Source organism: Nyctibius grandis, chromosome 30 (genome assembly GCF_013368605.1).
Source record: "Nyctibius grandis isolate bNycGra1 chromosome 30, bNycGra1.pri, whole genome shotgun sequence".
In the NCBI taxonomy this organism is placed as follows: domain Eukaryota; kingdom Metazoa; phylum Chordata; class Aves; order Nyctibiiformes; family Nyctibiidae; genus Nyctibius; species Nyctibius grandis.
Window position 1 is genome coordinate 1,945,806 of NC_090687.1, and position 19,520 is coordinate 1,965,325.

At 62.3% G+C, this 19,520-nt stretch overlaps 2 protein-coding genes across 3 annotated transcripts in view; both read right to left on the reverse strand.

The window, feature by feature from the left end:
- Positions 1-2,088: 2,088 nt before the first annotated feature.
- Positions 2,089-14,522, reverse strand: RHOT2 (ras homolog family member T2). 2 transcript variants are annotated; one of them, XM_068420053.1, is made up of 19 exons: positions 14,440-14,522; positions 13,934-13,987; positions 12,716-12,797; positions 12,548-12,591; positions 11,361-11,414; positions 10,922-10,974; positions 10,284-10,392; positions 9,739-9,840; positions 9,194-9,292; positions 8,676-8,784; positions 8,286-8,406; positions 7,328-7,412; positions 5,881-6,026; positions 5,691-5,791; positions 5,487-5,617; positions 4,516-4,596; positions 4,218-4,340; positions 3,910-4,112; positions 2,089-2,556 (listed from the first exon to the last, which is right to left on the reverse strand). In XM_068420053.1, the coding sequence occupies exons 2-19, from the start codon at positions 13,964-13,966 to the stop codon at positions 2,439-2,441; spliced, it is 1,794 nt and encodes a 597-aa protein (XP_068276154.1). In that variant the 5' UTR covers positions 13,967-13,987; positions 14,440-14,522; the 3' UTR covers positions 2,089-2,438. The 2 variants fall into 2 exon arrangements, with proteins under 2 accessions (XP_068276154.1, XP_068276153.1); XM_068420052.1 differs by having other exon boundaries at positions 13,934-13,992.
- Positions 14,523-14,697: 175 nt separating this feature from the next.
- Positions 14,698-19,520, reverse strand: part of WDR90 (WD repeat domain 90) — a gene marked incomplete at its 5' end in the record, with an annotated part of 33,494 nt that continues 28,671 nt past the window's right edge. The window contains 6 exons of the mRNA XM_068420048.1: positions 14,698-15,073; positions 15,953-16,037; positions 16,549-16,668; positions 17,214-17,357; positions 18,682-18,812; positions 19,276-19,456. Of these exons, the coding sequence (XP_068276149.1) occupies positions 14,916-15,073; positions 15,953-16,037; positions 16,549-16,668; positions 17,214-17,357; positions 18,682-18,812; positions 19,276-19,456 (819 nt within the window). The remainder of the gene's footprint in view (positions 15,074-15,952; positions 16,038-16,548; positions 16,669-17,213; positions 17,358-18,681; positions 18,813-19,275; positions 19,457-19,520) is intronic.

Below are 19,520 nucleotides of genomic sequence, written 5' to 3' on the forward strand. Positions count from 1 at the left end.
GCTCCCCTGGGCTGGGTCTCAGCCCCGCTGCGAGTGCCGGGGGAGCTCTGGGCTCCACAGCCCTGCCATGGCATGGGGCTGTCCCCGCACCATGGGGCTGTCCCTGTGCCACGGGGCTGTCCCTGTGCCATGGGGCTGTCCCCGTGCCACGGGGCTGTCCCCACACAGGCGCAGAGGGGCTGGCAGGCAGCAGACAGGGCTGTGCAGGCCGGCGGTGCCGCGGTGGTGCTGGCTGGCACGGGGCAGGCAGAGCGGCCAGGCAGCGGGGCAATGCCTGAGCTCCTTCCTCGGGGGCTGCGTGCCACCACGGCGAGCTCCCACAGCCCTGCCGTGGGTGCCCCCTGCCCCACGCCTGCCCGGCACGGTTCTGGCACACCGGCACTATTAATAGGCACCGTGACACGTGTGCCTGCTCCCGCGGGGCCCAGCCTGGTTTGGACTCACCAGGGAGCACCGCGTGTCCCCTCCACCTTGGCACCACCTCCTCCACTCTCGGCGGCACTGGCCATGCTCCCTCCCTGCGTGGGCACCCCTGGGTGCCCTGGTTTGCCGCAGTGGGAAGGGTCTCCTCTCCCACCCCTCAGGGACCCACTCGCACATGGGGGGAGCAGCCTGGTCCCACCCAGCCTCAGAGTAGAGGCCCTGGAGAGGTGCTGGGAAAAGCCCTTTCCCTGGCTGTGCCCACGTTCCTGGTGCCCAGCGCCCACGGCTGAGCCCACAGGGCCAAGCTGCCCCGGGACAGGGGAGCAGGCGGGGAGCCCCGGACCCCGGGAGGGGACGGGCACGCAGAGCCCCGGCTCCCCGGGCGCCGCAGGACACGGTGCGCAAGAGGAAGGTGTGTAAAAATTTTATTTTCATGTAGAGAACAAACCTCCTAAAGGGGGATGGCTGTGCCAGAGCTGCCAGGAGCAGGGTGAGCCCACCGGGCACGGGCCTGGCTCGCAGAGCCACGCACAGTGGGCTGGGGCACGGCGAGGGGAGAAGGGAGCACCAGGGACGTGGCCCTGGCAGTGCCATGAACCATGGGCCAGTGTGATGGCAGCGGGTGCCTGACGGGCAGAGCGGCTCGGGCACTGGCAGGGACCCCCTGTCTGGCCAGCACTGGGGACGGGGCACTGGCAAGATGGTGGCACCACCCTGGGACTGCCCCCAAAGAGGTGCTGGTGCCTCCCAGCGACTTCCCAACCCCCTCAGCAGCTCCAGGCCCCAATAAAAAATTTAAATAGACAAAAGACAGAGAAAAGCACCCACTGCCTGCGAATAAACCTCCTGAGGGGGCTCGGAAAGGCCCAGAGCGGGTGGCACCGAGTAGGAGCTGAGCCAGGCTCCCCCGGCAGGATGGGGGTGAGCTGAGCGTGGAGGCCAGCACAGGCTGGTCTCGCTCTTTGGGACGCGGAGGCAGGGACACCGTGGGACTCTGGCCCCGGATCTGCGCTGGGTTGAAGTCAGGGCAGCTGCCCAGCTCGGGTGCGGGCAGGGGACAGGGGAGGAAAGAGCTTCCAGTCGTACCAGGAGATGCAACGCCCAGAGCCTCGCGCTCCGGGACAGCCTCAGCGCGGCCAGGGCCTGTGGAGGGGACAGCAGGACAAGGGCCGTATGGCACGGCGTGGCACCAGCTCAGGGCTGCAGCCGGCGAATACTGGTGGCCAGGGCAGGTCTGTGGAGGGGAGAGGCCACGGAGCCAGGTAGGGGAGGAGGGCAGAAGGCCCAGAGCCCGGCATGCTGCAGTATTTTTGCACAGAAACAAGAGAAAGAAGGGGCCTGGGACAGGTCACGGATGTCGCTCCCTCCTCGTGCAGCCCGGGGCTGGGGGCTGCAGCCACACTGTCCCAGTAAGGGCCAGGAGTGACCCCAAACCACAGGGGCTTGGGGGGGTGTAAGCACCTGGCCCTCCCTGCCTGCCCAACAGGGACTCGGGAGAGAGGTGGGCCCCGGGGGGGCAAAGCCATGAGCCCCTCCGCCAGCTCTGCTGCTGCTGGAGGCCCCAGGGGCTGCAGGAGTGTTGCCCCCTGCCAAGAACTGGGGGCACCAGCACAGCCCTCGGGGGAAGGGATGTGCCCGACCCAATAGATACTGAAACACTCAGGCTTGAGCTTAAAAACAAATGTTAAAAAAACGAACAGAATAAAAGAGGGGGGGTGATCCTCCAGCTGCCGGTGAGGCAGAGCCCCCCGCAGAGCTGCCTGGCCCCCGCTGTCACGGCTGGGCAGGAGCCACGGAGGTGAGGAGGCGGCAGAGGCCTGCAGGGTGATGCTGGCCGGTGCCAGGGGCTCTATCCTGCTGGTGCTGGGAAGTCCGGTTTCACTGGTCCCGCAATCCAGGCTGGGGGGAACGGGGGGTTTCCCACCAGGGACCAGCTTGAGGCAGGGCCCCTCACCAGGGCATCATTGCGAAGGGGGAAGCTGGTGTCACGGGGAGGAGGGGGTAGAGAGCAGCTCTCATTTGTTCTTGGCCAGCACACGGTACAGCATGAACCCTACCAGAGCAGTCACCGCGGCCCCCAGGGCCACCCGGAGCCAGAAGGACGCGGCCCCCAGCTCCACGGCGTTCAGGTGGCTGCAAGGAAAGAGAGAAGAGGCCAATGAGTGCGGGGCACGGAGATGGCTGCCCAAACAGCGAGCTCCCCGACGGCCCAGAGCGCTTCCCCCGCGCCCAGCGGGGAGGCTGGGGTGTCCCTGCGGGGATGGAGGGTGCCCGTGGCACAGCTCCAGAGGCTGAGAGCAGCGAGAGGCTCCCCCAGCCCCGCAAACCACAGCACCCACCGCCCGGCACCATCGCCCAGCACGCAACGGCTCCCACCCCACTGCTGGGATGTGGCTTTACCCTCCCGTGGTCTGGAAACAGCACACTGACACCTCACTAATTAGCACGAGCAAGGAGGTGGGTAGCTGCCTTTCTAGGTCAAGCTGCTTTTACAACTCCAAGTGCAGCCAGACCCAGAAGTGGATGCAGGCGAGATGCCGGCACAGCCGGGGACACCGAGGGACAGGGCCCAGTCCCGCCCCAGCGTACACATTCCCTTCCTAAACACGTGCTGTCCTGCACCAACGTGCTCCTCTCCGAGGAGGAAAGCCACATCCATTATTCATTCTCCACTAAATCAGGGGAGAACAGCCAATCCCTGGCCCTCCATTACGTTATTTATTTATACCACATACCCCAAGATATATTAAGAATATTTAAATTTTAATACTGCAGAGGGGGGGGAAAAAAAAAAAAGTGTCAGCTCTAAAAATAAAGTTGTTTATTGAAAAGAAGCTAGAGGGAAAACCACTCACTCGTACTCCCATCGTCTTCCAACGCGCCCACACGCTCTCCCCAGGAAGGCTCTGCCCCCAGTGCTACGCCGACCCACAGCTCTCAGCCCCCTCTGCCCCTCGAGCGGGGCGATGCCACACTCCCCAGATCTCCCAGTTCTCCTTCCCAGATCTCCCCTCCCGCCCGTGACCAGCCTGGCTGCCACCCCACCCCGCTGCCCAGCGCTGTCCAGGTGCAGTCCTTCCCCAGGGAGGCTGCTGTGAACAGAGGTCTCGCTTCACTCCTCTCTTTTTTTCAGTCTGATCCACCTCCTCAGGAGAAAATAGCTGCCACCCCCCTCTGCAGGCCTCAGCAAACTAGGCTGGCTACTCCCCTTCCACATTTGCTCTCTTTGGCTTCAAAAATAAACACTCCTGTGGCAGGATCTATCTAATAAATCTGCCAGAGAGACACACAAGGCAGAAGAGAGCCGAGTCCCCTCCGCCCTCCTCCGAGCAGGGGAACAAGTGGCCCTTTTGTTTCAATGACTGGTACAAGCAGATGATACCAAAAGCCAGAGAGAAAACAAATCAAATACAAGGTTTGGACACAGCCCCCCTCCCCAAGCTCTGCTCCCAGCTGAGAGCCCCCCTCCACGGGAAGAATACTCACGGGAAGGTGGCGGCGGTGGCCAGCTTAGTGTAGATGGTGGTGCCGGGCAGGCCCTGGCCGTGGCAGGAGAAGAGGAAGGGCGGCGGGAGGCAGTGCTTGTAGCAGAACTCGGTGGGGGAGAGCCCGGGCTGCTGGTTCGCTTCTGGCAGGTCTGTCTTGGAGGCCACGAAGACGCAGGGGATCTGGCTGTCCATGTAGTGTTGCTGCAGAGACAGGGAGGAGTCGCAGGGAGGGGTGAGGAACCACCCCCCGGGAGATGTGGGGCCGCCAGGCGAAGGCCACAGTCCCCCAGGGTCCCCGCCAGCTACCTTATAAACGGTGGCACAGTAGCTGAAGGACCTGGGGTCATTCAGGTCGTAGATGAAGCAGGCGACGTCGCAGGCCACGTCCGACGGCTTCACGAGCTTCGTGTCGGCGCTGACCTCGTACAGCTGGGGCAGGACAGGAGGGGACACATGGCACAGCACCGCCTCAAGGAGGTGGGCTGGTTCTCACAACGACCACAGCCCAGGGGTGCTGGGACGGCGCTGCAGCAACACGGGGGGACGCAGCCCAGCCCTGCTGCGAGCCAGACACAGCAGCGATCCCCTCCTCTCCCCGACTTACTATCAGGTACTTCTCCTGGCCGTTGACCTGCACCGTGTTGATGGCGTAGAGGGATGGCTCTCCCCGGTTCTCCCCCTGGGCCTGCCACCGAGGAAAACATCGTCTCAGACAGCAGGGAGCAAGAGCAGTGCTTGGGGGAGGGAGAGCATTTCACACCGCCCCGAGCCTCCGTGCTGTAACAGCCACCTCAAGGCCAGGCGGCAACTGCCACGAGACGTGGGGCCGTTCGTGACAAGCAGGGAAAGCCAGCGTCACCTCGGGGAGACACGGCTGCCCGGGGACGGCCCAGCCCCTCCAGACCCTCGGGACAAGCAGAGGGAGTGGGCCCGCTGCCTCAGGCAACACTAAGGACGCAAGAGTCACAGCAACCGGCACCGCCGGCACGGAGCGGGGTGTGAAGCCCTTTGCCAGGACGCTGGGGCCTGGCCGTGGGCAGGGAGGTGCCATCAGGGACACTGGGGCTTGGCCGTGGGCAGGGAGGTGCCATCAGGGACACTGGGGCCTGGCCGTGGGCAGGGAGGTGCCATCAGGGACACCGGGGCCTGGCCGTGGGCAGGGAGGTGCCATCAGGGACACTGGGGCCTGGCCGTGGGCAGGGAGGTGCCATCAGGGACACCGGGGCCTGGCCGTGGGCAGGGAGGTGCCATCAGGGACACCGGGGCCTGGCCGTGGGCAGGGAGGTGCCATCAGGGACACTGGGGCCTGGCAGTGGGCAGGGAGGTGCTATGAGGGACACCGGGGCCTGGCCGTGGGCAGGGAGGTGCCATCAGGGACACCGGGGCCTGGCCGTGGGCAGGGAGGTGCCATCAGGGACACCGGGGCCTGGCTGTGGGCAGGGAGGTGCCATGAGGGACACCGGGGCCTGGCCGTGGGCAGGGAGGTGCCATCACGCGGCAGGTCGCTCAGCGGCCTCACGGCTCTGCCTCCTGCTCCGCCGGGACGCCCCGCCGCAGCGCGGAGCAGCCACTCACCGCGAGGCTCCTGCCGAGGAAGGCCTGCAGGAAGGCGGACTTGCCTGCGCCCCTGGCTCCCAGCACCTTGCAGAGGAAGACGTTTCTCTGGGTCTGGCCTTTCTCCAGGTCGATCCTCTTCTCCCGGGTCACTGGTAGGAGAGAGGTTAGGGTGAGCGAGAGGAGGGACCCGAGCCACGCCAGGAGGGGAGGGCATGGCCGTACCCGTGAGGGCTTGTGTCTGGGAGTCCTGCTCCGAGAGGATGGGGTAGCCCAAGTAGCCCAGGCACTCCAGGCAGTGCCGCACATCCAGGTAAGCCACGAGCCTGGAGAGACAGAGCACACGGGGAAGCCGACCAGGTCAGCAAGGGCTCGGCGATGGGACTAAAGGCGAGGGGAGAGGGACTGAGCTTACGTCCACTGGCAGAGGAATCCATGCAGGGAAAGCAGGCCTGTATCAGTGGTGCATACCGTGTTGTAGAGCTCGGGGCCCCAGGGCACGCAGGGGAAGACGCTGAAGAAGTTCTGCAGCTCTGTGGGCGAGAGGGCTCCGTCCTGATCCTGCCGAAACAAAGGGGAGTCAGCAGCCGAGGCAGGACACAGCCTGAGCGTGCACCAGTGGCTCTCTGCAGCCACACCACACGTTGTTGGGGTCCAGAGAGGGTCCCCCCCACACGAGCCACCCTGCTCGCTGCTGCAGAATGACCCAGGGAGGCTTCCAATGGCAGAACTCAGGCCAGAGCTGCATTAGCGTGCAGGCAGCTCGCGCCTCAGGGACTCCCATCGCTGCACAAGCGACAGGCCAATTCTGCCCTGCGATTGCAGCTTGAACCAGTGCCAGCCCCGCCACCGGGCAGGATCTCTCCACGCTCACCCCACAGCCCTGAGCTGCTGTTCCTGCCTCCCCTGAGGCCAGCCACCCCGCAGCAGCCTGCACCGGTCCAGCCTGGCCTGCCACGCTGCAGGGTGATTACCCCAAAGCCTGTGCGTGGCCACCAGTTAAGCACCCGCCAACGCAGCACCCCCAGGCTGGTGTGCCTGAAGGGATCTGCCAGCACCTGGGCACACGGGGACGTGCATCAACTCGGTGCTGCAATTCCCCGTGGCTGCAGAGCTCACACCAATGTCTGAATAACTAGTCTGAGCAGGTGCGTGCAGACCCAACACATCCCTTCTCTCTCGCTCTCCGCAGAGCCAGAGCACGGCACAAAGCAGTTGCTTTCTCTCCCTCTCTCCGGCCTGGCAGCCCCTCCACGGGGCTGGCAGCTGCGCAGATGCTTGTGCTTGGTCTGTGGCTGCAGGCCAGCAGCTGTGCCCGCTCGCCCTGCCACCCTGCGTGCTGCAGCCAGGCACTATGAGGTGGTTTGCTGTTAAATCAGACCCATCCCCTGAAGGCCCAAACTTTACTGGTTGCCCTTTGGTGAAGGGTAGTGACCACAACCCCATGCCCTTGACGTGCCATCACAGAATCAATCAGGTTGGAAGAGCCCTCTGGGATCATCGAGTCCAACCATTGCCCTGACACCACCATGGCAACTAGACCAGGGCACTAAGTGCCATGTCCAGGCTTTTCTTAAACCCCTCCAGAGATGGTGACTCCACCACCTCCCTGGGCAGCCCCTTCCAATGGCTAATGACCCTTGCTGAGAAGAAATGCTTCCTAATGCCCAACCTGAACGTCCCCTGGCGAAGCTTGGGAGTCGACCTCTTCTCCCAGACAACTAGTGACAGGACAAGAGGACACAGCCTCAGGCTTCGCCAGGGGAACAGAGGGGTGGACAGGAGAGCAGCTACGCCCAAAGCCTGCAGGCCTGGCACAGAGCATCCCCCCTCCCCACGCAGCTCCTCCACGCGCTGCCCACCTTGTCGTGCTTCTCAAACAGCCGCTGCAGGAACTGGTAGCCCAAGTGGTTCAGCTCCGTGGAGCAGCCCGGGGGCAGGCGGAACCTGTGGGAAGAGACCCAAGTGAGCAGCTCCAACAGCTCCTCAAGCCCTGGACAAAGGGCAGTGTGTGAGCAGGTCCTTGGTCAAGCCAGATCTCCCCCAGAGGACACAGCTCCCCACTGTCTCCCTGCTGAAAGCCAGCGGTTGTCTCCAGGCCTGGCTATTCCCTGATCGACTCCCTTGCTTTGGGGAGAAGCCCTCGAGGGTGCACAGCGGCCTCTCCTCAGCACCTCTGTGCTGCCCAAGCAGCCAGGGAGACAATGCAGCCCTTGCTCTGCCTCGTGCCCAGGGCTTCAGCAGGGCACTGCACTACCCCTGGGGTGCTCTCCACCAGCACGGGCCCTGTCACCTCCCCCCGCAACACTGCTCTCTGGGGAGAGGATGAGGCAGCTCACAAGCCAAAGCCTTTCATTACTGCCAGATCACCACCTCCGGGGTGGCAGGGAGCAAAGAGATGGCAGCTGCAGCATCTGGCGGGGGGGCTACGCCGACAGCTCACTGCTCCCAACAGAGCCGCTCTGCCTCAGCTCAGGCAGAGACAGAACAGCCTTCAACAGCCCCTTGCTGATGTCAAGGGAAGTCAGGGACAGGCCTTCATTCCCCACCTCCTTGCCCGCCTACGTCAGAGCCAGCAGCACAGTCACCAGCTCCAAGGCCCATTGTATTCGTTGCCAGGCCGTGTGTCACCTCCTGCCCAGAGGGGAAGGTGAGGAGCACGAACCTGACCCTGAGCTAAAGGTGTGGATCCAGCCTCAGCTGAGGATCACAGTAGACCCCAGGGTGCAGAAAGGAGCCAGCAAAGGTGCTGGGGAGCCCATGTTGCACACCACGGGGGTGTCACGCCCTGCCCGCCCCGCTCCACGGCAGGATACGCACTGTGGGTAGAGGTAGTCATCCGTCAGCTCCAGCTCGTCGTCGTAGCCGAAGCGGCGAAGGATGGTCCAGGTGGTCTCGTGCCGGCCCCGCTGGATGAAGAGCGTGTTGAGGAAGAGGAAGCCTGTGGGAGAGATCAGGCAGCTCAGACACAGTGGGGCCAACCGAGCACTCAGCCTCAGAGATCCACTTGGGACCATGCTTTTCCTAGGACAACGTGCTGCTTGGACAGAGAGCTCTTGGAGCCACAGCAGGCTCAAGCTCGTTTGGACAAGAGGGACTAATTAGGCTTGGAAGGAGAGCCAGGAGGCTCACAGGGCCCCTCGCAGTGTGCTGAGGGAGATGGGTCCCTCCAGCCCTTGCTGGGAAGGGGCCGGAGCCTTGTGCTGTTACCGTTCAACGTCAGGCCGTTGTCCTGCACCCCGTCTGTGGTGTTCTTCCACACAACCATCTTCACATCCTCCAGGGCCTGAGGAGCCAGTGGGTTTCCAAAGCAGGACTTCTACCTCCCAAGAGAAAGAAGATCATCGTCAGCAAAGCACACATAGACAGCACAACCCTCTGTCTCACCAGCATCCTTCTCCCCTGGCAAGGAGACAGTGTTTCTAGGAGAGAAAATTCACCCAGCTCAGAGTTTACTGCCTTCGAGCCTGACCAAACCCCTGTTCCTCAGCATCCCAGTAACATATGACTCCCAACATCTCCAGAGCCTGCTGCTCTTCCCACAGCAGAGCAAACTCCCAAGCTTAATGAAGACAGAAGACCTGTGGATCCCCATGTGCTTGGAGATGCGAACAGGACAGCTGTGTCAGGGGAGGGGCAGCCTTTCTGCCTGGTATCGGAAGGCAAGGGGACCCCAGGGGCTTTCCACAAGGGACTGGGGAATATCTCAGCTCCGCAGCCAGCCCTACCTGGAAGTAGTTGAGTTCATCGTCACTAAGGATCTGGTTGTTATCCTGGTCCGAGAGGTTGAAAATCCGGGTCAGTGCTCGTGCACACGCAGGTTTCAGCTGCAAGGGACCAACCATGGTGACAAAAACAGGGCATCACCTTCAGCCTGGCCCCGCCTCCTGAAACCCCATGCGCAGAGGGGTTCCCTTCCCACCCTGGCTGGGAGCATGGCCCAGCTAGGCCAGTACCACAGCCACCCTGGAGCTGGGAGTCAGAAGCAGGGCAGCCCATGGGGAAGGTTTCTCCTGGACCCTTCCCACCATGGCTAACATGGTCTGGAGCATGAAGGCTTCTACCCCAACATGCCCCTGGTCCTTGCAGATCCCTCTGGCCTGGATATGCCCAGCTGGCTGCGCCGAGCACAGGAGATGGGTGCTCTCCCCTTGCTCCAGCTGCCTCGGCCCAAACTTTCCACCCTCCTACCCAGGGGCAAAAGCACAGCACCACACCGGAGCGCTGTGACGGGCAGGAGACTCCTCCATGGGCTGCAAGCAGGGCTTCCTACCTGCTTCTCCTCTGGGTCGTAGAGGGGGGCGGTGGGGTGCAGCACAGCTTTCTGGGCATAGTAGAAGAGCTCAGAGATGTTCTTGAGGTTCTTGGCAGAGCACTGGGGATTCAAAGGAAGAGACAGGCCTGTGAGTGGTGACAAGGGGCAGGAGGAGGACAATACGAGCTCCCCGAGCCAGACAAGTTGTGCATCAAAGCACAGAGCAACGTCTGTCCACCATTAGGAAACAACAAAAGGGAAACCTCCTGCTCACACTCTGGCTTTGCTGAGCCCGTTCCACAGCCCCAGAGCCAGAAGGGGCTGCAGGTAGCTCCAGCATCAGTTACAGCCACAGAGCCAGAGCGGGCAGACGCTGAAACCCACCCCCGCAATGAAGGCAAAGGACAGAAAGCCTAAAGGCCCTCAAGACCCAGACAGGGGCACTTCTGCAGAGCAACATTAGCAGGGCAGATCTCCACAAGCACAAAGGCTCCCCTGCCTCACGCCAGACAAGCACTCCTACCCCTCAGGGAAGCTTTGCAGAAACCCTCCAGTTCCCTCACCTCCACGCAGGTCTCAATCTCTGAGAACTGGTTCATGATGGGCAGGATGACATCCATGGAGCTCCCCACCTGCAGGTCCGACTTGTTTCCCACTAAAATAATGGGGATCCTGAGGAAGAAAGATGGAGTGTCAGAGCACAGGGGTGAGGCCAGTGCTCTCTCAGTCTCAGCACTGCCCCAGGCAGCAGGCCGGGGAGCCTCCCCACCCTCCTCCGCAAGGTCCGGAGCAGCTTTCCTGCCTCCCACGGCTGGGAGCATCCATCTGGAGAAACAGCCTGCCTGATCCCGCTTCTGCTTTCACCCAGCAACAATATGTTCAGGAGCCTTTAATCCAGTCCAGCAGCCTTCTGCCTAAGCGATCCACACACAGATCGGGGCTTCTGTGCTCCCGTTCCCCCTTGGCAGTCTCCTCTCCCTGCCTGGCTGAGGAGATGGAGGTGGGAAGGAACCCCCTCCTGTGGCCCTCTGTCTCAGCCAGATCTCGAGGGAGAAAAGCCCCTATGTCACTCTGCTACAAGCGGTCTGGCCACAAAGCTGGTTTGATCTCAGTAACCTCAGGAGGAGGCGAGGGTGGTGGGCACCCCAAACCCTTCAGAATCCCCCAAATCTGCACCCACAGATCACGCCGCACACGGTACCTGGAGCCCTTTTCAACTCCGCCGTTCACCATGGGGATCCACTTGGTGCGAATCTGAAAGGTGAGCAGAGGGACAGGCCTGTCAGCGCAGCCTGGGGAGGGAGAGGCAGCTCCCAGCACCGGTGCCGTGGCAGCCATCTGCTCCCCAGCATTCCCCCACACCAGCAGGCAGAGCAGACCCGGGGGTGCTGGATGCCAGCAGAAGGATGTGACAAGCCTGTCGCCCCCCCAGCACGTGAGGACAACAGCCAATGTGGGAGCAAGCTTGGGCTGCGCTCAGCCTGCCGGGGTCTCAAACCCCAAACCCCTCGCAGGGCTGGAGGGCACCAGTGCCCACCCACACCAAAAAGCTGGGGCAGCCTGGAAGGACCCAGCGCTGGGAACCCCTTCCCCTCTGGCACCGTGGGCCCACGCAGGGCTCCGGTGGGGGACCGCGTTACCTTCTCGATGGTGGCCTCCTTGGTGACGTCGTACACCACGCAGACCACGTTGGCCTGCAAGAGAGAAGCGGGGCAGGGCGGTGAGCGAGGGTCCCTGCGGCACGCTCGCCGCGGCGGGGAGGGAGGCTGGGCCCGAGGCACGGCCCCACGGCAGCCACAGGCCAGCCCTGTGGAGCTACCTCAAGCACATCTGCCTCTATGCCCGACACCCCGGTTCCCCGCTCCCACACCTCACTGTCCCCCCACGACGGCTCTGCCCGTGCCCCGTGCCGGGCCAGCGGCCACTGCCCTCCTCTCCTCCCTGAGCCCATACAGACAGCGCTGACACCAAGGCTTTATGTGAAGCAGACAGGAGGGATCAGTGGCCCTTTCAGGGGAGGGTTTAGTGCTAATCCCGAGGACAAATGAGGGTTTAGGCAGGATTTCCTGGAGCTGTTTTAAGCCTCTGTATACTCTTGCTGTCTGGGTGGAGGGAGCAGGAGCCCCGAGCCCACTGGCCCATCCCCTCAGCTGTTAGCCACCAAGGTGGAGAGATTCAACAGCTCTGCTCACGTGAGGCGCACAGGGAAGAGATAGTTTTATTATCCATCATCAAGAGACCCTCCTCTGTCCAGAGCTGAGGTTAATCCCACGGCAGAGAAGAGCAGCTGGGCCCACCCCAGCCAGCCAACCGGATTATTCCTCCATGGCTGCTCCGAGGGACACGGGAGCCCTCGTCCCTCCCCACCCAGCGCTCCCCAGGGCTCCAGCTCCCAAACCAACTCCTCTGTGCCGCTGCTTCATCAGGCAGCCACAGAGACCCAATGTAGGGAGCAGGGAGGTCTCACTCAAGCTCAGTAACTGCTTCTCCCCTCTTCTGAGTCCGTCAGGAACATCCCGAGGCCAAGAGCACACGGTCTGCTCAGCAGCCTCCTCCAGCTCCCGGTGGGCAGCAAGCCGCCCCCACCGCTCTCCCTCCGGAGGCTCCCCGCAGGGCCAGGCCAAGCCACACACAACAGCTTACAAGACAGAGAAGGATTAAACAAACCTCTGAACAAACCGATAGCATTAATCCACAGATAACCAACTGCCCGCACATCTCTGGGTGGGGAACGGGGAGAGCGAGCAGCCACGTGTCCCTCGCCAGCTGCAGAGCTACAGGCACTGCAGGCTCCTGTCCCCCAACACCCCCCTTCAGCCCCACTCACCTTAGTGATCTCCTCCTGCAGCTCATCCTCCGTCTGCTCCGACTCTGGAAGGGGAAGAGAGCCATCACCAACGGCCCACGGCAGCAGGGACCCCTTCCCACTGCCCCTGGCTGGGCGGAGAAGGGGAGAAGCGAGGCCGGCAGGGAGCAAGGTGGGACGGGGCCCTACCTGAGTAGTCCACTATGTGCGTGGGGACCTTCTCAGGGGTGACGTCGGCCGGGATCGTGATCTCCTCTGCGCGAGGAGGCACCTGCAAAGCCAGCAGACTCTGGTCCTGCCAGCCGTGCTGAACACAACTGAGAGCACGGGTGACAAGGGACTTCAGATCCCCACGTGGTCTCTGCCCAGTGCCCTCCCTGCCAGGGGGGGATGAGCTCCAGGCCACGGATAACTCGTGCTGCTGAGGCTCGCTACACTCCAGCCCTCGCACAGCCACTGTTCTCGCAGTGAAACCTCCGACCGCCTCCCGGTCTCGAGCCCCCCCTCGAGCCACAGCTCCTGACAGCGCCGAGTCCCGCCGGGGAAGCCGGCTTTCAGACAAGCCAGCGCTGCCGCCCCCGCTACAGCTCCGGAGATAAGCCCTCAGCACTCCCCCAGCTCCCCGGCCTGACCTCTTGGCAGCTGGCAGAAGCACTAAGCTGATTGTCTGGGCTTTGCTGCGAGAGCACGGGAAGGCACGCAGAGCCGGGCCTCCCCCGAGCCCCCACAGCTGATGCTTCCCAGCACAAACATCACAGAGGGCACCATCTGCTCACGGGCAGCGGCAGAAGCCGCCTGACGGTCAGATCAATCCCATTTCCCCATCCAACACGCGACGGGACAGCGAGCCACCGAGCTAGAGGCTCCGAGGGGCACAGGCAGGCAGGCTGGATGCTGCTCCTCGCAGGTGGCCCAGCTCAGAGCGCCAGGCCCATTTCCAGACACACGCAGAAGGGCAGAGGAGATGGCTCAGCCCCTTCCAAGGGCTCTGTGCCAGCTCTGCTGCGAGGCCACAGCTTGGGAGCAACCGGCCTTGCCACAGAGGGCAAGGCTGGGCCCCGCGGCCTGCTGCAGTGGTGGCCACACAGACCCCCAGCCACAGTCCACCGGCCACAGAAGCAGGGAGCAGGGCCCCAAGAGGTACCTACACTCCTCCCCAGGGCAGACGAGGCCCCAGGTCAGAGATTAGAGCACAAACTGGAGACAACACCAGTTCAGCTGGAGCTCCCTGTGGTCCTCACAGGCTTAAGCTCACCCAAACCAGCCCCGTGGCTGTCACCCATCCCCGGGGAGATGCACCTGCCAGACACCCCCGCTTCGGGCTAACGCTCTGGGGACAGAGGTGTCCCATTGCTGGTTGCCAGGGCACCCTCCGAATGGGGCCCAGGGGTCGCCCCCCACGCTCACCTCCTCGGGGAACTCCTCGCCCACCAGCGCCATGATCAGAGATGTCTTCCCCACCTGGGCTAGGAAAGAAAGGGAAAACGTTAGCACCGGCAGCCACGATCGGAGCCAGCAGCCGGCATCAAGTACACCCGCAGGGCCTGGGGCGGCTCGGCCCGTTGGCGAAGGGGACGTCGGTGTCCTCGCCCTACGGGAGACCTCGGGGCGGAGGCCGGTAAAGCGGTGCAGCGCTTCGGGCCGGCTGGCCCGCGGCGGGGGGCCCGGGGCTGCTGGAGAGAGCCCACGGGAAGGCTCCCGACCACAGGAGCCACCAGAAACGCGGACCCGCGGGGCGGACACTGCCACCGCGGCCGTCACAGTGGAGGACGCGTCTCCCGCCCCGCCAGGCCCGTCGGGGGCCGGTACCGCGGGCAGGCCCAGCCGCTCCCCCCCAGGCGAGGCCCTCCCGGTGCCGGGCAGCACCCCACGGACCGCAGGCCGCCCGGGAACCCCCTACTCCCCCGCCTTACCCTCCCCCAGCAGGAGGATCCGCACGTCCCGCTTCATGGCGGGGCCGCCGCCGCTCCCGGGGCCGCCGCCGCGTCCCGTTCCCCCCCCGTCACTTCCGGCCACACCAGCGAGCGGCGGCGCAGAGCGGCGCGGGCACCGCAGCGCCCCCTGGCGCGCGGGGGGAGCGCACAGCACCTCCAGGCACCCCTGGCTTCAGCTTTCGATGTTTTATTAACCAAAACAAACAAACAAACAAAACGGCACATGGGGCCGTAAAACACATCCCGCAACCGCCCGGGCCTGGCCTGCGGGCCCGCCCGCCGCATCCAGCCCCAGCAACCCGCGGGTGGGGCTAAGGCCGGGTTGGGGCCTGGTGGGGGCCAAAGCCGGGGCCCGGCCTAGGAGCTGGTGCCCGGCCAGGGGAGCCGGGGCCGGGGGACACCGCCAGCCTTCCAACCCCGCTGGAGAAGCGCTGCTGGTCCTGGGGACTCGCGGCTCAGCCGCCCGTGAGCTCCCAGAGGAGGATGGCGCTGTGGGAGGCCGTGAGGAGGCGACAGCCGGAGGGGGCGAAGCGGCAGAGGTGGACGGTGTCATCGTGGCCAGTGTAGTCCTGCGCATCGCTGGCCGGGCAGCGCAGCAGCCTCAGGAGCCGTTCTGTGGGGAAAGGAGAGGGCTCAGTGCCGGGGGAAGGAGGCCCCGCCGCCATGAGGCTTGTCCCTGCCCGGAGCATCGTTCCCCGTCACTCCCCAGGCCCTCTCCCCGCTGCTGAGCTGCGTGTCGATAAGCTGAGTGACAGGGGACAGCTTCTTGCCAAAGCAAGCGAGCAATTAACGGCTGGTAATGGGGAGAGAGCGTGACACAGCAGCTCCACGCTGCATGTCAGACTGTCACACTGCGGTAATGGATGTGGCAGCACATTAGTGCAGCTCTGCTGTCTCACACCTCCCCCTTGGGCTCAGTGGGTGCCCCACAGCGCTGGGGCAGGTGTGGAGCTCACCCCGCTCTCAGGAGCTGCTGTCAGAGCGGGATGGACACAAGTGCTGCCTCCCCAGGCAGACGCAAACAGCTACAGGAGCAAGGTGCCCTTGACAGGAGAAGGGTGCTGATTGTCCCCATGCTGGGGGAAGGTCCCTTCTGCCTCCTGGGCTGTAGGTCACACAGCCACAGAGCTGTTCGCTCGTAAGCGGAGATGAAGACAGCCCGTAACCCCAAGGAGTCACTCGAGTGACAAATCCTGCTCATTGACAAACAGGACTGAGCTCATGCATCTCGTTTCTGACCTATGAGATTTCCGGAGCTTTCTCCTTGCCTGACACATACTCTGCCTGGGAGCAGGGCAGCTACCCACACTCCTGGGACTGTAGCTCCCAGGGTCTGAGGATACGGGCTGGTGTGTGTGCACATCTCTCTTGTTTAAAGGAAAAAAGGACACTCAGTGGAAGGAGGGAAGAAGGGGAGATCCCTCCCCACCGAAGGCAACCTGGGCACAAGGCAGCCTGGGCAGCAGAGCCCATGGCACCGTCAGGTACTCACCATCAAAGCCAACAGCCATGAAGCGCGATGCAGGAGACAGGCTGAGCGATGTGGCGAAGTATGGCAAGGAGATCTTCTCAACTACCTGTGCTCCAGCAAGAGAAACACACCAACACCTCAGAAATGAGCAGGCGGGAGAGCAGAGCTGCTGCAGTGACAGTCGTTAGGAGGGTAAAGGGCTCCTCTCGAAGGGGAGCCTGACAGATGCACAGCACCTCTGAGAGCTCGGAAACCTGCCAAAGGCATCGACTTTCCAGAGGAGACTCAACGATTTAGAGACTGTTAGTGCTCCTGAAAGCAAATGCCTTCCCCTCCCGTTGGATCGAAAGGCAGCAGGGACTGGCAGCCTGCCCAGACGCAGCCCGGAGGCAGGGGCAGGGCCCTGCTGCTCACTGGTTACCTGGGCCAGACTCCAAGTTTCTGAGATGAAAAGCTGTTGCCCTGAGCAGCTGCTGGCCCAAGCCCACCCCACACCTTCAGACTTGGCTTTACGTGCCAGGCAGCACTGCCTCCTCCCCCCTGCACCTCGTTCGGTGTGGCCACAGGCCCACAGCAGCAGAGGAGAGCCCGGTGCCACCCTGGCAGGGCAGCAGTACCTGTTTCTTGCGCAGACTGTAAAACAAGGCTTCCTTCTGCATCCCAAAGCCGACGTAGACCAGGGTACCATGTTCCCAAGGGCAGAACGCAGCCAGGCTGGGTGGGAGGCTGCAGAGACCCTGGTGGGGGAAACCAAAGGGAACAAAAATTGAGGCTAGCTTCTCCAGCCCAACCCAACACAGAGGGGGACAAAAGGAGAGCACGGAGGGACACCAGCCCTTGGGCTGCGGGTGTCCGAGCACCAGGAAATGAGTATGATGGAGGCTGTTTCCTCCCGCTTGCATTGCCATCTCAGACGTGCTCACAGCAAAGCAAGGAGCAACCACACACTGCCATGGAAACCTGAAGCAAGTTGTTTGCTGTCACAGGAGTGGGACACGTGAGGGTCCAAGAGGTTGAATTTCCACTGAGGCATTATTGCTACGTGGGCTTGAAGGTGGGATTGGGTTATGGATCGGTTTAACACAAGAAAGCAGGGTGCAGAAGATACATCTTTAGTACTTCCCCTGCTCACTGTGGGGAGAGCTTCCTTTGTGGAGAGGAAATCCAATGTTTTGGAAGCAAACAGAAGAAACGTTGACAGAACCCAACTGCTGTATGGGCCTGGAGGGTGCTGGGCCCTGAGTCTGGAGGCCTCCTCCAGCTTGGCCTGTGCCACACTCACCTCGGGGCCGGCAGGAGCCGGGAAGCTGAGCCAGTCGAGGAGCTCGCACTTATCCTTCAGCCAGTCAGAGGCCCAGACGCTGACCCGCCGGTCCGAGCTGGTGGCCAGCCAGAGCTCTCCTCCTTCCGCCCCAAAATCATAGTACTATGGCAGAGAAAAGCAACGCTGTGACTCTGGTGGTACAGAGGCTTTAAAGACAGTTGTCACTTGGGCTAGCGTGGGGCAGGAGCTCGTGGGAACACAGGCGTAGGGGATCAATGCCAGGATTAACCTCCATTTGGGCAGTGCCTAAGGTCACTCAGAATAAAATAGGATGAGGAAACCATGGTATCAGAACCAGTGGCACGCTCTGGGCTGAAAGCCCCAGCAGAAGAGGCTGCTGGAGGAGGGGTGAGTGCCTGGCCTGAATGACACAGATCTCTTCCCTGGGACGTCTCCTAGGGGAGTGCTTGCAGATACCATGTCCCCTAACAACGTCCTTCACCTAAAACCAAGGAGGATCTCCTAAGTCTAGAATTCCCAGGGAACACGGCTTTGCAGTGTGGATGATTTTAAAGCCTGAGAAGTTAGGGAAAATTATTCTCATTTCCGCTGCACAAAGGAAAAAGACACTCCATGAAGAGATGGACAAAGGAGATGCTAAAACCACCACACTGCTGCACGACCAACTCTTCCTTGCTCCACGGAGGAATGGTACAAAGAGCCAGCTCCACACAGGAGGCCAGGCTGGCAAGGAGCAACGCAGGGAAAGCACAGAATCACAGAATCAACCAGGTTGGAAGAGCCCTCTGGGATCATCAAGTCCAACCATTGCCCTGACACCACCGTGCCAACTAGACCATGGCACTAAGTGCCATGTCCAGTCTTTTCTTAAACCCCTCCAGAGATGGTGACTCCACCACCTCCCTGGGCAGCCCCTTCCAATGGCTAATGACCCTTGCTGAGAAGAAATGCTTCCTAATGTCCAACCTGACCCTCCCCTGGCGAAGCTTGAGGCTGTGTCCTCTTGTCCTATCGCTGGTTGCCTGGGAGAAGAGGCTGACTCCCACTTCACTACAACCTCCCTTCAGGTAGTTGTAGACTGCAATAAGGGGCACGCCGAGCCCTTCCTCGGGGGCACAGGGGCTGAATGCTCCCAGCCCAAGCTGCTCTCAAGGGGTGCTGCTCTCCAAGAGCTTGCGGTGCAAGCACACAACACACCTGCATGCAGCATGTCTACAACAGCCACCAAAGGTCCCCCTGCCCGCAGGCACAGCCTCACTCGGGCTGCACCTGCAGCTTTACCCCGCTGAAGGCTTCCATAGAAAAACGAAACAGAAGTTACTGGAGGGGATGGGGGCTCGAAGAGCAGAGGGGTGAGGAAACTCGCTGACTGAGCCAGCCACGCTGCTGCTGCTGCCCACAGCTGTGCAGTGACACACAGGGGACTCGCTCCTGCCCAGCGCCAGGGCAGAGGGTGAGGTCTCACCTGCTTCCTGGTGCACTGGAGGACAGTGATGGGAGAGCCTTTGTGGTCAGCGAGGATGCGGATAGTCATTCCGGTGCGAGGGCTGCTGACAGCCACGAGCCCGTCCTTGCCCCCCGATAAGATCATTTCTCCTGTGAGCAGAGGAGAGAAAAGAATGGGATGCTCCTTCTAGGAGAAGAAAAAGCCCATAGGAGAAAGGGCCAAGATCATGGGATACCAGTGTCCTAAAACACCGTGAAAGGCTGGAAACATCTGAGTCAAGAGCTGGGTAAGATGAGATGTCTCAGAGATACCCGTTAAAACTCCACCCTGAAGAAGAGCCACCATAGATTGTAAGGAGGACACAAAGGCACATTTGTTGTACCTGAACCCCTCTGCTACACCACTGCCAACACACCTCCCGTCTCCCATTTATGACATGCTCAGCCAGCAGCTACCAAAGCTCATCGATACAAGTTCTCTGGCTCTCCCCGGCCCCAGGTTTTTGGGCAGGTCACAAGCCCACAGACCAGGTGGAGGTCAGGGTAACCCAGGCCCAACCAAGCCATGCTCCCCAAGGCAACATCTCCCCACTGTTATACCAGGCAGCCTCACCGTCTGTGGAGTAAGCGATCGCCGTCAGCGCAACGGCGTGGGGGTGCATTTTCAGCTCCATCTCCGTCCTGGAAATGCTGAACACACGGATGGTGCCATCGCTGTACCCTGCCACTACATGCTGGCTCTCAGCTCCCCACGCAACGATGGGACGAGGCTTCCAGGCCAGGCACTGGCAGCTCTGCAAAGCAACCAGGGCAGAGACCCAATGACACTGGGAAGAGAGCAGGACCGTGCTCTAAGGG